The sequence below is a fragment of the Micropterus salmoides genome, unplaced genomic scaffold (genome assembly GCF_014851395.1).
Source record: "Micropterus salmoides isolate LMB-PRFRI ecotype aquatic unplaced genomic scaffold, ASM1485139v1 Ms_hic_scaffold_10, whole genome shotgun sequence".
Classification (NCBI taxonomy): domain Eukaryota; kingdom Metazoa; phylum Chordata; class Actinopteri; order Centrarchiformes; family Centrarchidae; genus Micropterus; species Micropterus salmoides.
In genome coordinates this window covers 29,952,033-29,963,651 of record NW_024040041.1, presented here as the reverse complement: position 1 = coordinate 29,963,651, position 11,619 = coordinate 29,952,033, and the positions used below count along the sequence as shown (strand labels likewise).

Genomic DNA, 11,619 nt, shown 5'->3' with positions numbered 1-11,619 from the left:
CTGACTCATGGAAGACAATAACTGTAGTAGTAACAGTAAAGCAGCTGCCTTGTTTGGTAGTCTGAAAGATAAGTTAATTACATGTCTAAACTATGATGTACACAACCAGTTTGATGTCCTTGTTATGCAGTGACAACATGTCGTATTTGACCTTGCTGTACATCGGAAAATACATTAAAAAAAAAATAAAAAAAAAAGATCAGAAGCTGAGCCATGAGCGCCTTGGCCTTTCTTCATCCATTAAAAGCTATTTTATAGATCACATGGCTCAGAGATGAAACTGCAGCATCTCAATTTTCCAGGCATTGATCCAATATGTGGCCACTGTAAATAGGCTTGGATTTCACATATTCCCTAAAGCCCCTCGGCTTGAGACTCTTAAGACTTCTGCAAAATGCATCTGCTAATTTAAAATAAAAACCCTGTCCACAAATAATTCACTATACCCTGCAGTCGGGGATGGAAATTAACACCCGCCGTCCGCCAAATGCGGGTAGATTTTCCGTTTGGCAGCCAAATGTTGAAAGACTACCTGCCAATGTGGCAATATTCGGCATATAATATCTATTCATAGTTTTAACGTGACGTCACATTACAAGGAAAGCGCTCCCTTGGAGGGCAAAATGACGTTGTTTTCCACTGCCCGCCAACCAGGAAAGCAAGTGATGCACTGTTTGTTAATTTTGCGTTGCCAAAATGCTGGATGGTTGTTGTGCTTTCGGATGCACTTATTGCGTGTTAGGTGAGGGATTCCCTACAAGGTAGACATAAACATTACCACAGTCAAGCGCTGGCAGGGACCTGGCTGTGTTTAACGGCGGAAAAATGGCACTGGGTGCTGTATATTGATCGCAATTGCCCAACACTTGTGGTTTGTGTCCATATCTATGTTTTTCTTCATTTGAGAGGTGATCCAAATAAAACAGCTTTTGCGGCGTCTCTACGAGGGAGTCAGGTGTGAGCCGCTATCTTGTTCTGTTCTTTTGCCCTCCGGGTCACCGCACATGTCACTTGACTGAAAACTATGAATTTGATGGTAATTAGCAGCAGACCGGCGTTCTTGTTGGTTGTGTGTCGCACTTAAATTGGTCCCTGATGTACAAAGCAAGAGGGAAGCTTCCGGTCAGCAATCTGATGCGAACGCGGAAGTCCCTAAAACCTGCATTCTATTGAACGACCAGCAGGGGGCGACTCTTCTGGTTGCAAAAAGAAGTCTGGCTCTATTAGAAATAATGGCAAAATGACCCTACTTCTCAGCTGAATAATTACCTCAGTAAACACTTTCCTGATGAGTTTATGGTCTCAATCGCTAGTTTCATGTCTTCTTCAATACAAAATGATGTTCATTCAGTAATAATGGTCCCATTTATTTTATAATACACCATAAAGCAGAGTATGCTTCAGGGCGAAATTATCTATGATTGACAAGTCAATTCCATGGCGATCTGTCAATCAGGCCAGAGCCGACTCGTACCCAAGGCACTGTGTAAATTTAACCAGCACCTATTAAAAAAGCTTATTAGGAGTTGGCTGTTCACTTTCTCTGAGTACATTTAATTTTAGTTTGATAGACAATTGTCAGCCCTGTTAAAATGACAATAAGCGTGAATTATAGATGCACCTAGCTAAGAAAGCTAGCTAGCTCCGCACGCGGCCGCGAGTTCCGCATGCGGCCGTTAGCTCCACCTTCTCGTCCAAATTTGGTCACTTCCTGGTTACAAAAACTCAACATGGCGGCGAACTATGGGTCAAACTCGAGGCTTCAAAACGGCAGTCCAGAAACCAACGGGTGACCTCACGATGACTACGTCCACTTCTTATATACAGTCTAAGGCACCAAGGTATGTGAAATTGTGTAACACACGTATTAGGGGCCTTCATTTGTTGTTTATGTTACTTGTGTTTGATTAGTGTAGATTTGTAAAGGGTAGGCATCCGGCGTCAGGAGTCGGGAGGGGAGAGTGAGACTGCTGTCCTCCCCAGAGATCAAGGAGAATGATCCATACATTTACATTTTACATTTATTCATTTATTCGCTTTTATCCAAATCGACTTACAATTGCTGTACATGTGAGAGGTCTAGGGGTTAAGTGTCTTGCTCAGGGACACACTGGTGTCTCACAGTGGATTTGAACCCGGGTCTCTCACACCAAAGGCTTAGGCTTATCCACTGCTCCATCACCACCCACGACACCCATAGACAATATTGATCCCACAAAAGCTGTGATGCTGTGGCACCAGGACTCTGTCAGAACCAGGAGGCCAGAAGAGGGTGATTGTAGAAAGTGAGCAGTCTGATGAGGAGGCATAAGTTGAATGATAAAGCATGAGTGAGCAGTGATAAGATTTAAGTTGAATGGATTAATAAGCATCTTGTAAGTTTATAAAACAATTTTTGTTATGTTTTAAGTACATTTAATAACAATAATATAATTTTGCTTCAAATTTCACTCTGGCCTCTTCTTTAAATTTTTATATTTGACATAATACCTTATTATCTTAATTAAAAGGACGGAAACACAAGCCAATTTATTATTTTGGGCGGTAAAAAATGTTTGGCCGGTGGATTTTTTTCATCTACCAGCTCACATACCACAGTGGCAGGTGAGCCAAAACGTTTTCCACCCTTACCTGCAATGATGAGAATTAAATGTGATAGGGACATTGAATTTTTATTTTGAAATGTGTGGTACCTAAACCTGAAAATAAAAATGTAAGAATTCAAAATTCTTACACTATGAATTAACAGCTGGAGCGTCAAGCAAAGCAGTCGATGACTGACTTGTATAGGTTATCAAGCAGCCACCTTATTGTCTCTTCTGTAGTTGTGATTGTGAAGGTGGAATCAGAAGGTGGATGTAGGAGGGAGGTAAGACTCACCTTTGGCAGTAACCAGGCTGCGGTTGTACCCAACTGGACTGCAATATTCAAAGACGAAAACTGTGATGGCCACAACAGTCAAACACATGACGAACATCATCACCCACACCGCCGGACTGTATGGTTCTACAGGGACAGAGGACATAGGGCCCAGTGAGGCAGGGGAAATACATACTTTCTGTTTGTACTGATGAAGAAAACTGGGCACACTAAAACAAAACCAAATTATTCTGTTATCATCATGAATTAACAGTATGTCATATCAGCATGAAAGGCAACTAACTATTCCACATATGAAAAGGCTGTGAGACTGATTGTTTAAATGACATACTGTGATTATCAATGCAATATTTACCATATCTGCCTTTTAGTTTTTATTTAATTCATTTCATTTGTCAGGGACAACAGCAACTGATCATTGAAACAACTGTAAGTGAGCCAGAATAAAATATGTTACATACAAGAAAATGCAAAAAATTTAAAAAAAACATCAAATATATGCAAATAAATAATATAAAAAGCATACAAAAGACAATTCACATAATAGTTAAAAATGAAATAAAAAAAATAAAGTTTAAAGAGTAACCAATTAACAAGAAATGAGAGTAGCAAGGGGGAGTGGTTTGCGACAGAGGTCCCAGGCTGGGACGAACCAGTACCACTGCAACAACAGTATACAGTATGGTACTTAACCACTAGGCCACCACAGTTCCCCAGTGATAGCTAAGTTGAGCACAATTTTTAAGCAAAGGCGAAAACATCAACAGCCTTGTGTCTTCGTTACATCAGAGAAGCACAGAGAAGTTTCTCACCTAAAAAGGCAGATGGTGAGACAGTCCCGTTACTTCTGGCAACCATCACACTGATCCCTGTCTCCACAAACGGCACTGAGAAGTCAATAATCTCAGAACGCTCTTCGTTTATGGTCAGCGAGCCGATGGCCATGTCCGCCCGTTTGTAGAACACCTGTGGCGGGAGGAAAGTCAATGGAGAGATTTTTTTTAGATGAGATTACAGTGCGAATGGAGAGCAGATGTTTGTGTGGCGCTATCATAAATCGGACAGTGTGTATCAGTGTCCGACATAATACTGGACCTCCATTGCTGAGCTGTGAGATGAATCTCATCCATCAGTGGAGTCAACAGTCAGCCTCTGTCCCTGAGGTGATGTACTGTCGGGATCTTCCAGTGCCCACCCAGCAGCCACGCGGACACAACTCAAAAGCCTATCGTAATGTTATCTTGCGTTTTTTCACCAGTGTGTCGCAAAGCACGATCCACCATCTAATCCATCTCTAATCCAATATAAGGTATATTGCAGGATATAGCCTAATGCCTATTACATTAAGCGTCTGCTGGCAAAATATTACAAGCAGGAAGTGGAACTAATCGCTTCAGGCTAAAGGTGACATACTGAATTGGATGTGATGCTATTCTTGCTAATGTTTGAACCTCTCAGAGTTCCACCAGCACAGTTCAAAAGCCCCAGTGACAGCTTTTTTGGCCTTTTCTCCCACAACACACCACTGTTTATCATACTGATGGAGAGCTGGTGGATTTACAGTCCAGACACTCCGCCTCATGCAAGCCATTAGCTATCCTATGGAGGCTGATGCCTCATTGAGCACAATAGCCTTCCTGTTTTTGAAAAAAGGGGAAGTAAGGCCAACTAATGTTGTATCCTCAAACTCCTCAAGAGGACGGCCAGCCAGAAGAATCTGACTGTAGAGATTATTCACAAGGACACCTACTCCTCCTATTTGTACAACAGTCCGTCCCTCGCCCACCACAGTGACCTTGGTACCTATTTATGCACTCATTAATCTTGACTTGAAATTGCTTTTCCTTTTTTTTTTTTAACCAAAGCCAAAGAGTGTGAGATTTTTACTCTTATCAATAGCTGGCACGCACAATATTTTACTCATAATCAAAATAAAAATGTTAAAAACAAAAAAATTAAATACCACAATGGGTCAATCAGATATATGGTCACATACAACAGTGATAAATCAGTTCAAATTAAAGATTTGCCTACATGCATGCTTTTTTAAGGTTTTCAGTATTGATTAAATTACAATGCCAAATGACTGGGGAAAACTTTTGTGGATATTTGCATATTTTATAGTCTTCTCTTAAAATGCATTTCGATCACAATGTATATGTCCTGAATAGTGTAGTTTTTGAGAGTGATATGTTGCTACTAGGGCTGACCCCGAATAGTCGAAGATTCGATGCTTCCATGGGCGGAGCCTGATTCGACTGTCAATCTCACAGTGGAAGCATCGCAGTGAAACAAGGATCACGCCATTTTGGTGATATGGGGGTGCTCAACGTCTGATTTTACATAGAACTACCAGTTTTCTCCCAATAAGTTAAAATACTGCCTATTACAACATACATTTCAACGTTTAATGCTGTAAATAAACATAAATAAATAAATCCAAAATTGTAACCCTAACCCTGGGGCGCATGTGTGGGCGTAGCGTCTGTGTGTGCAGTGGCAGTGGAGGAACGCTTGCTGAAGAGACGGAGCCCCCACTACTTTTTTTTGGAGTAAGCCATAATTAATCAGTTTTCTATGACCTAATTGCAGAATACCCTTCATTATAACCAGGTTAAACTGTTTAAGGAGTTTGAAAGGTGTGGTTGTTTACTAGATGGGGAGGATCAAAGGAATTCAAGCTGTGTCAAGGTTTTGATATTTCCTCATCTCCTCTCAGATTCAGGAATTTAATATAATTAACTGTGTGACAATACACTTTTTAAGTCACTCACTCTCAATATTTTATATAATAACTCTATTTTAAACTATTTTTAAGAAATCTTAAGTGACTAAATAGATGACTTGAAAAATAGTCTTTTATTTGACTAAAAAATGTCACGTTTTATTATCTTGTGGGACAAGATCTCGTCAGGCCCCTGAAAATATTACTATATTGAAAGTTTCTTTGCGCGTTTAGTTTAGCTTATTCAGTGTTACCAGAGTAATAGAGCTAAATCCAACATTTCAAATTACCTTAAAACTTACATAGAACTGATTACAGAAATGCCTTACAGATCTACCAATGCATATTTAAACCATCTTGGTATGTATTTCACTCCTGACTACAATGATGAGAAGCAGCTAACATACATTGACATAATTCATAATTTTGGCGATGTCACTGTGGTCTTACTGAGTGAAGTGGGACTGCTGCCATGTTAAATCTAGCAGCTGGTAATTCTTACCTCTCCGATCATCCCGTTCCAAATGCCTCGGACCAGCTTGCCGTGCTTGCCGTTGGTGACCAGGTAGAGGTCATAGGAAAACTTTATGGTGCGGGACAGCTTCTTTAGGATGTCTATGCAGAAGCCCTTGCAGCACAGTTTTGTGTACGGCTCAGTGTGACCCACAATTCTAAAAGACACAGACAGAAACAGAAAATGTGATGGTCATCACTGACAACAACCTAAACATTTGAGTGAGTTTCATTTGGAGGCGTTTCCTGCTCTTTGAAAAATGGTTTCTTCACATTATAAGTTTCTGTTAATCTAGGCTGCTCAGTTTTCATTGTTATAGATGATGCCATTAAACTCTCATTATATGTTATCAATTGAAGGGAAATCACCAATTATATAAATTATTTGGATTATACGGAAATAGCAATATAATTGTCATAATGTAAAATATTGACCAATGAGGTTAAAAGGATAACCATTAAGTCTGCTACAGTTTAGTTTTTTAGTTTTCATGTGTGTCCGGCGCAACCCACTTGGAATTACAAGACACAGCTATAAAACGCATCTTCCACTAAAAAACAAGAGTTATACAAGTCTATAGTACAACAGTATAAGCAAGAAACACCTGTATGACATAATGTAGTACAACAAAGCAGCTGTGCAGTAATTACTAGCTTACTTAAAGGATAGTCCTAGTTCAGCGTGTGTCTTATTTAAAACAAATCATTCTATTAGTTCTGATAACCTTGTACTCACTAAGATAATCTAGATAAACAGTTTATCTTCATCTAAAACACTTTATTTTTGATACTAGTGCTGATAATAGTATGTCAGTTTTGGTCATATACTAAAACAATCCTTTTTCCTTAACAGTTTTTGCAAACCACAGAAACTTAGGATCTCAAATGTTAAATGATGTTGAAACACAAGCAGCCTCACAAGATCCTGCAGGGGTATCTACTTTTTTGGTCACTTGTCGTTTTCTGGTAACACCGCATGCACAGCTGGTCATTACAACTGATATCTACAAGAACACATGACTGAGAAGGAATGAGGGACTGAGAAGTAAATGTAAAGCAGGTGTTGGAGCTGACCAGCCATCTCCTAAACATCGAGGCTGAGGCTCTGACATCAGGAAATTTGGGAGGGGTGGGTTTGCAGGAGCAAGAGGTGGAGCCACTCCACAGTTTTGCGAATTATGTCACAGCTCCAACAGGTACTCTGTTTCACCAAATCCTGGCTCACCGAGCGCATCCCGGACAGCGCACACCGCACTTCACCTACCCGGATTTAATCTCATCAGCGCGGATCGCGAAAGGGAGCTCACGGGAAAAACACGGGGAGGCGGACTCTGTTTCTATAGAAACGAAGGTTGGTGCACAGATGTCACAGTGTTGAAGAAATCATGCAGGCCTCACTTGGAGACATTATTTATAAACTGTAAACCGTTTTATTCACCGCGGGAGTTTTCCTCGTTTGTTCTGGTTGCTGTTTACATTCTACCTCAGGCCTGTGTTAGCGAGGCGTTACTACACCTGGCCGACCAGATAACTAACGTGGAGAAAAAACCTCCAGACTCCCTGCGCATTGTTCTTGGGGACTTTAACAAAGCAAACCTCAGTCATGAACTTCCAAAATACAGACAGCATATTAAGTGTCCCACCAGGGACACTAACACACTGGACCACTGCTACACAACATTAAAGGACGCCTATCGCTCTGTTCCCCGTGCAGTCTTGGGACTCTGATCACTGTCTGGTTCATCTTATCCCGACACACAGGCAAAAACTGAAATCTGCTAAACCTGTTGTAAAGACTGTGAAAAGATGGACCAACGACTCAAAGCTGGAGTTACAGGCCTGCTTTGACTTCACTGACTGGAGTGTTTTTGAGGCTGCAGCCACTGACCTGGACCAACTAACCGACACTGTGACATCTTACATCAGGTTTTGTAGGACATGTGTGTGCCGACTAAAACCTTCAGCAAATACAACAACCAAAAACCCCTGGTTCACAGCGAAACTCAGGCAGCTTTGTCAGACCAAGGAGGAGGCCTTCAGAAGTGGGGACAGAGTCTTGTATAACCAGGCCAGGAACACACTGACTAAAGAGGTCAAAGCTGCAAAGAGGTGCTATGCTGAAAAGCTAAATAACAGCTTTGCAGCCAAAGACCCTGCGTCAGTGTGGAGAAGCCTACGGACCCTCACAAACTACAAGAGACCATCCCCCAACACTGCTGGTAACAACTGGCAGACGAGCTGAATGGTTTCTACTGTAGGTTTGAAAAGCCCAGAGTCACACCTCTCCCCCACTCCAACGCCATCTTCAAACAGTCACCTTCCCCCTCTGACCTCTCACCTGCACTCAAGATCTGTGAAGAGGACGTGAGCCACCTCTTCCAAAGGCAGAAGATCAGGAAGGTTCCTGGACCTGACGGTGTCTCACCATCGTGCCTGAAAATCTGTGCGGACCAGCTGGCCCCCATCTTCACTCAGATCTTCAACGAATCACTGGAGCTGTGTGAAGTTCCCCCTGCTTCAAACGCTCCACAGTCATCCCGGTCCCAAAAAAACCCTCCATCTCTGGACTAAATGACTACAGGCCCGTCGCCATGACATCTGTAGTCATGAAGTCCTTTGAAAGACCGGTGTTGGCCCACCTGAAGGACATTACGGCCCCCTGCTGGACCCCCTGCAGTTTGACTACAGGGCTAACAGGTCAGTGGATGATGCTGTCAACTTGGGTCTGCGTCCTGCAACACCTCCACTCTCCAGGGACATATGCTAGGATCCTGTTCGTGGACTTCAGCTCGGAGTTCAACACCATCATCCCGGAAATCCTCAGCACCAAACTCACCCAGCTCACTGTGCCAGCCTCCACCTGTCAGTGGATCACAGACTTCCTGACTGACAGGAGTCAGCAGGTGAGGCTGGGAAACATCACATCCAGCACCCGGGCTATAAGCACCGGCGCCCCCCAGGGGTGTGTGCTCTCCCCACTGCTCTTCTCCCTCTACACCAACGACTGCACCTCAGGGGACCCATCTGTACTCAACAGCCCTGTATCTGCTGTGGAATCCTTCAGGTTTCTGGGTTCCACTATATCCCAGGACCTGAAGTGGGAGCCCAACACAGACCCCATCATCAAGAAGGCCCAGCAGAGGATGTACTTCCTGCGTCAGCTCAGGAAGCTCAACCTGCCTAAGGAGCTGCTGATCCAGTTCTACACAGCCATCATCCAGTCTGTCCTCTGCACCTCCATCACTGTCTGGTTTGGATCTGCCACCAAAAAGTACAAGAGCAGACTACAACGGACAGTCAGGACTGCAGAAAAAATAATCAGTGCCAACCTGCCCTCCATTCAGCTCCTCCCCTCTGGTAGGCACTACAGAACACTGTACGCCAAAACCAACAGACACAGAAGCAGTTTCTTCCCACAAGCCATCACTCTGATGAACAGCTGATTTCTGACTCACAGTGTCAGGAACAATTCTTGTGCAATAAATCTGTCTCTAATCAGCACCTGTTTACCGGTTTCCACTTATTATTTATTTATTCACCATTCTCTATTTCAGTGCTGTTCATACTATGTTCATACTATGTCATATTGTATATACTGTATACCAATACACCTACCTCAGGTCATAAGGTCATAGGTCTTATTTAGTTTTTCCAGCATCCTTTGCACTATGCTCCATCACACTGTGTACATGTGATACATACTGATTATTATAAATGTTCATTTGACTTTTAGACCATTACTGCTCTAATAAGAGACCCCCTCTTCTTGTATTGCAGTAGTCCACCATATTTTCAAATCCAAACTAGTAGTACAGTATATAAAACACAGTGTAGAGTTCTGCAGGCTGCCTGTTTCTTCAGCAATTGTCTTATCTTATTGTAATTGATCTTCTGCTATAAATTGGTTATGCCATATTGCTCCCTACACATCGCACCTTTTCATATATTTCATTTTAGACTCCCACTTATACCTGTCCTTTCATGCCCTCGCTGGTTTTTCTCACATCTCCCACTCTTCCAAAGACCAAACAGTTTGACCCAGACTTGGATTCGGTGTGGAGCACAGTATGCTTAAGCGTTTTAATGAGGACATGCTCCTATGTAATACTTATCACATGCCAAGCTGCGTGAGTGACCCTGACACCAAAAGAAACGGCGTGCCTGCTCACATGCAGTTCTGATCTTCAGACAGAGCACGCAGCAGAAGCTAAACGGAAAGTTTCAGGCACAGAATACCAAGTATAAGAAGCTGACGTTAAGGGTTGAAATCAATTCCCCTTACTTATCAGCAGGATTAGCATGAACATGTGGTTCAATTTCAACAGGATGATGCTAGTGATGTGAATCAGGAAGAGGAGGGGAGTCTAGTGCCTTGTTAAACATCCTGTACTCTTTTCCTATTCAGAGAAAAAGGTGTTCAAGAACAGGCCTCGTGTGTGTGTGTGTGTGTGTGTGTGTGTGTTCTATGAAAGTGAGTGTGAACAGGGAACGTATACAGTAGCGCAAAAGGATTAATTATTTTCAGACTCAAAGTCAAAAGTATAATAACATAAAACAATAAAAATAATAAGCAATAATTTTGATAATCGATTAAGTCTTTTTATCAAGCAAAAAACATTCACTGAAACCTCCTCTGAAACTGAGGATTTTCTGCTTTTTTTGGTTTTGTATTGTTTTGAACTCAGACAAAACAAGCAATTTGGAAATGTCTCCTTGCTTGGGCTATAATAAATTGTAATGACCATTTTTTGCAATTTTCTAAACAATTAATCAGATATTCACAAAAATAAATAATAATAATTAAAGATGAAGGAATTCAGAACATCGTATTAGCTTATTCCTGTCACCTCTACATGTTAACATTGCAATGTAATGTGCATAAAACTCTCGCCCAAATGTCGCTGAAGCTCCTCAGTCTGCTGTCATTTTATTAATTAATGCTGGGACCGGACTACATGATATTGTTTTGTCTTTTGAGATGGTCACAGTGTCATATTAGCAATCATAGTCATCTCAAATGCCGGTATTGGCTGTCTCCCACTATGTCACACCACACTTAATAAAATAAGCAGTTGTCTTGCCTTGCACTCTTTTTATAGGGTTGGGTGATCGTCTCTATTTTCATATCGTCTGATCATGATCATCATCGCCAATTGGTGATCTGCTCGCCAGGGAGCGGTGTTACTTTGCAGCAAGTCAATAAAATTCTAGCATGGAAGAAACATCCTTATTAGCTTTAAGAGAAACCACCAGAAAAATCTGTAAATGCTAGGGCTGGACCCGAATATTTGAATATTCGACCGTTGGGTACACATTCGATTTTCAATTATGAGATTCGATTATTCATTTTTTTTTTTCGCGCGCCTGACCTCTGCCGACAGCAGTTAATGTAATGCTCCAGTTCACATCAAAGGGAAAACAAAATGAAGCCCCCAGCTGTGTGGGAGCACTTTAAACTGAGTGATGATAGCAGCAGCGCGGCAGTTATGGCGTTTATTAAT

At 41.9% G+C, this 11,619-nt stretch overlaps 1 protein-coding gene across 2 annotated transcripts in view; it reads right to left on the bottom strand.

Annotated features, from left to right (window-relative positions):
* The window catches only part of grin2ca (glutamate receptor, ionotropic, N-methyl D-aspartate 2Ca), a 77,801-nt gene that overhangs the window by 9,757 nt on the left and 56,425 nt on the right, over positions 1-11,619 (bottom strand). For both annotated transcript variants that reach the window (XM_038707442.1, XM_038707451.1), the window contains 3 exons: positions 6,108-6,276; positions 3,693-3,846; positions 2,881-3,006 (listed from right to left, as the gene is read on the bottom strand). In XM_038707442.1, coding sequence (XP_038563370.1) covers positions 2,881-3,006; positions 3,693-3,846; positions 6,108-6,276 — 449 coding nt within the window. The remainder of the gene's footprint in view (positions 1-2,880; positions 3,007-3,692; positions 3,847-6,107; positions 6,277-11,619) is intronic.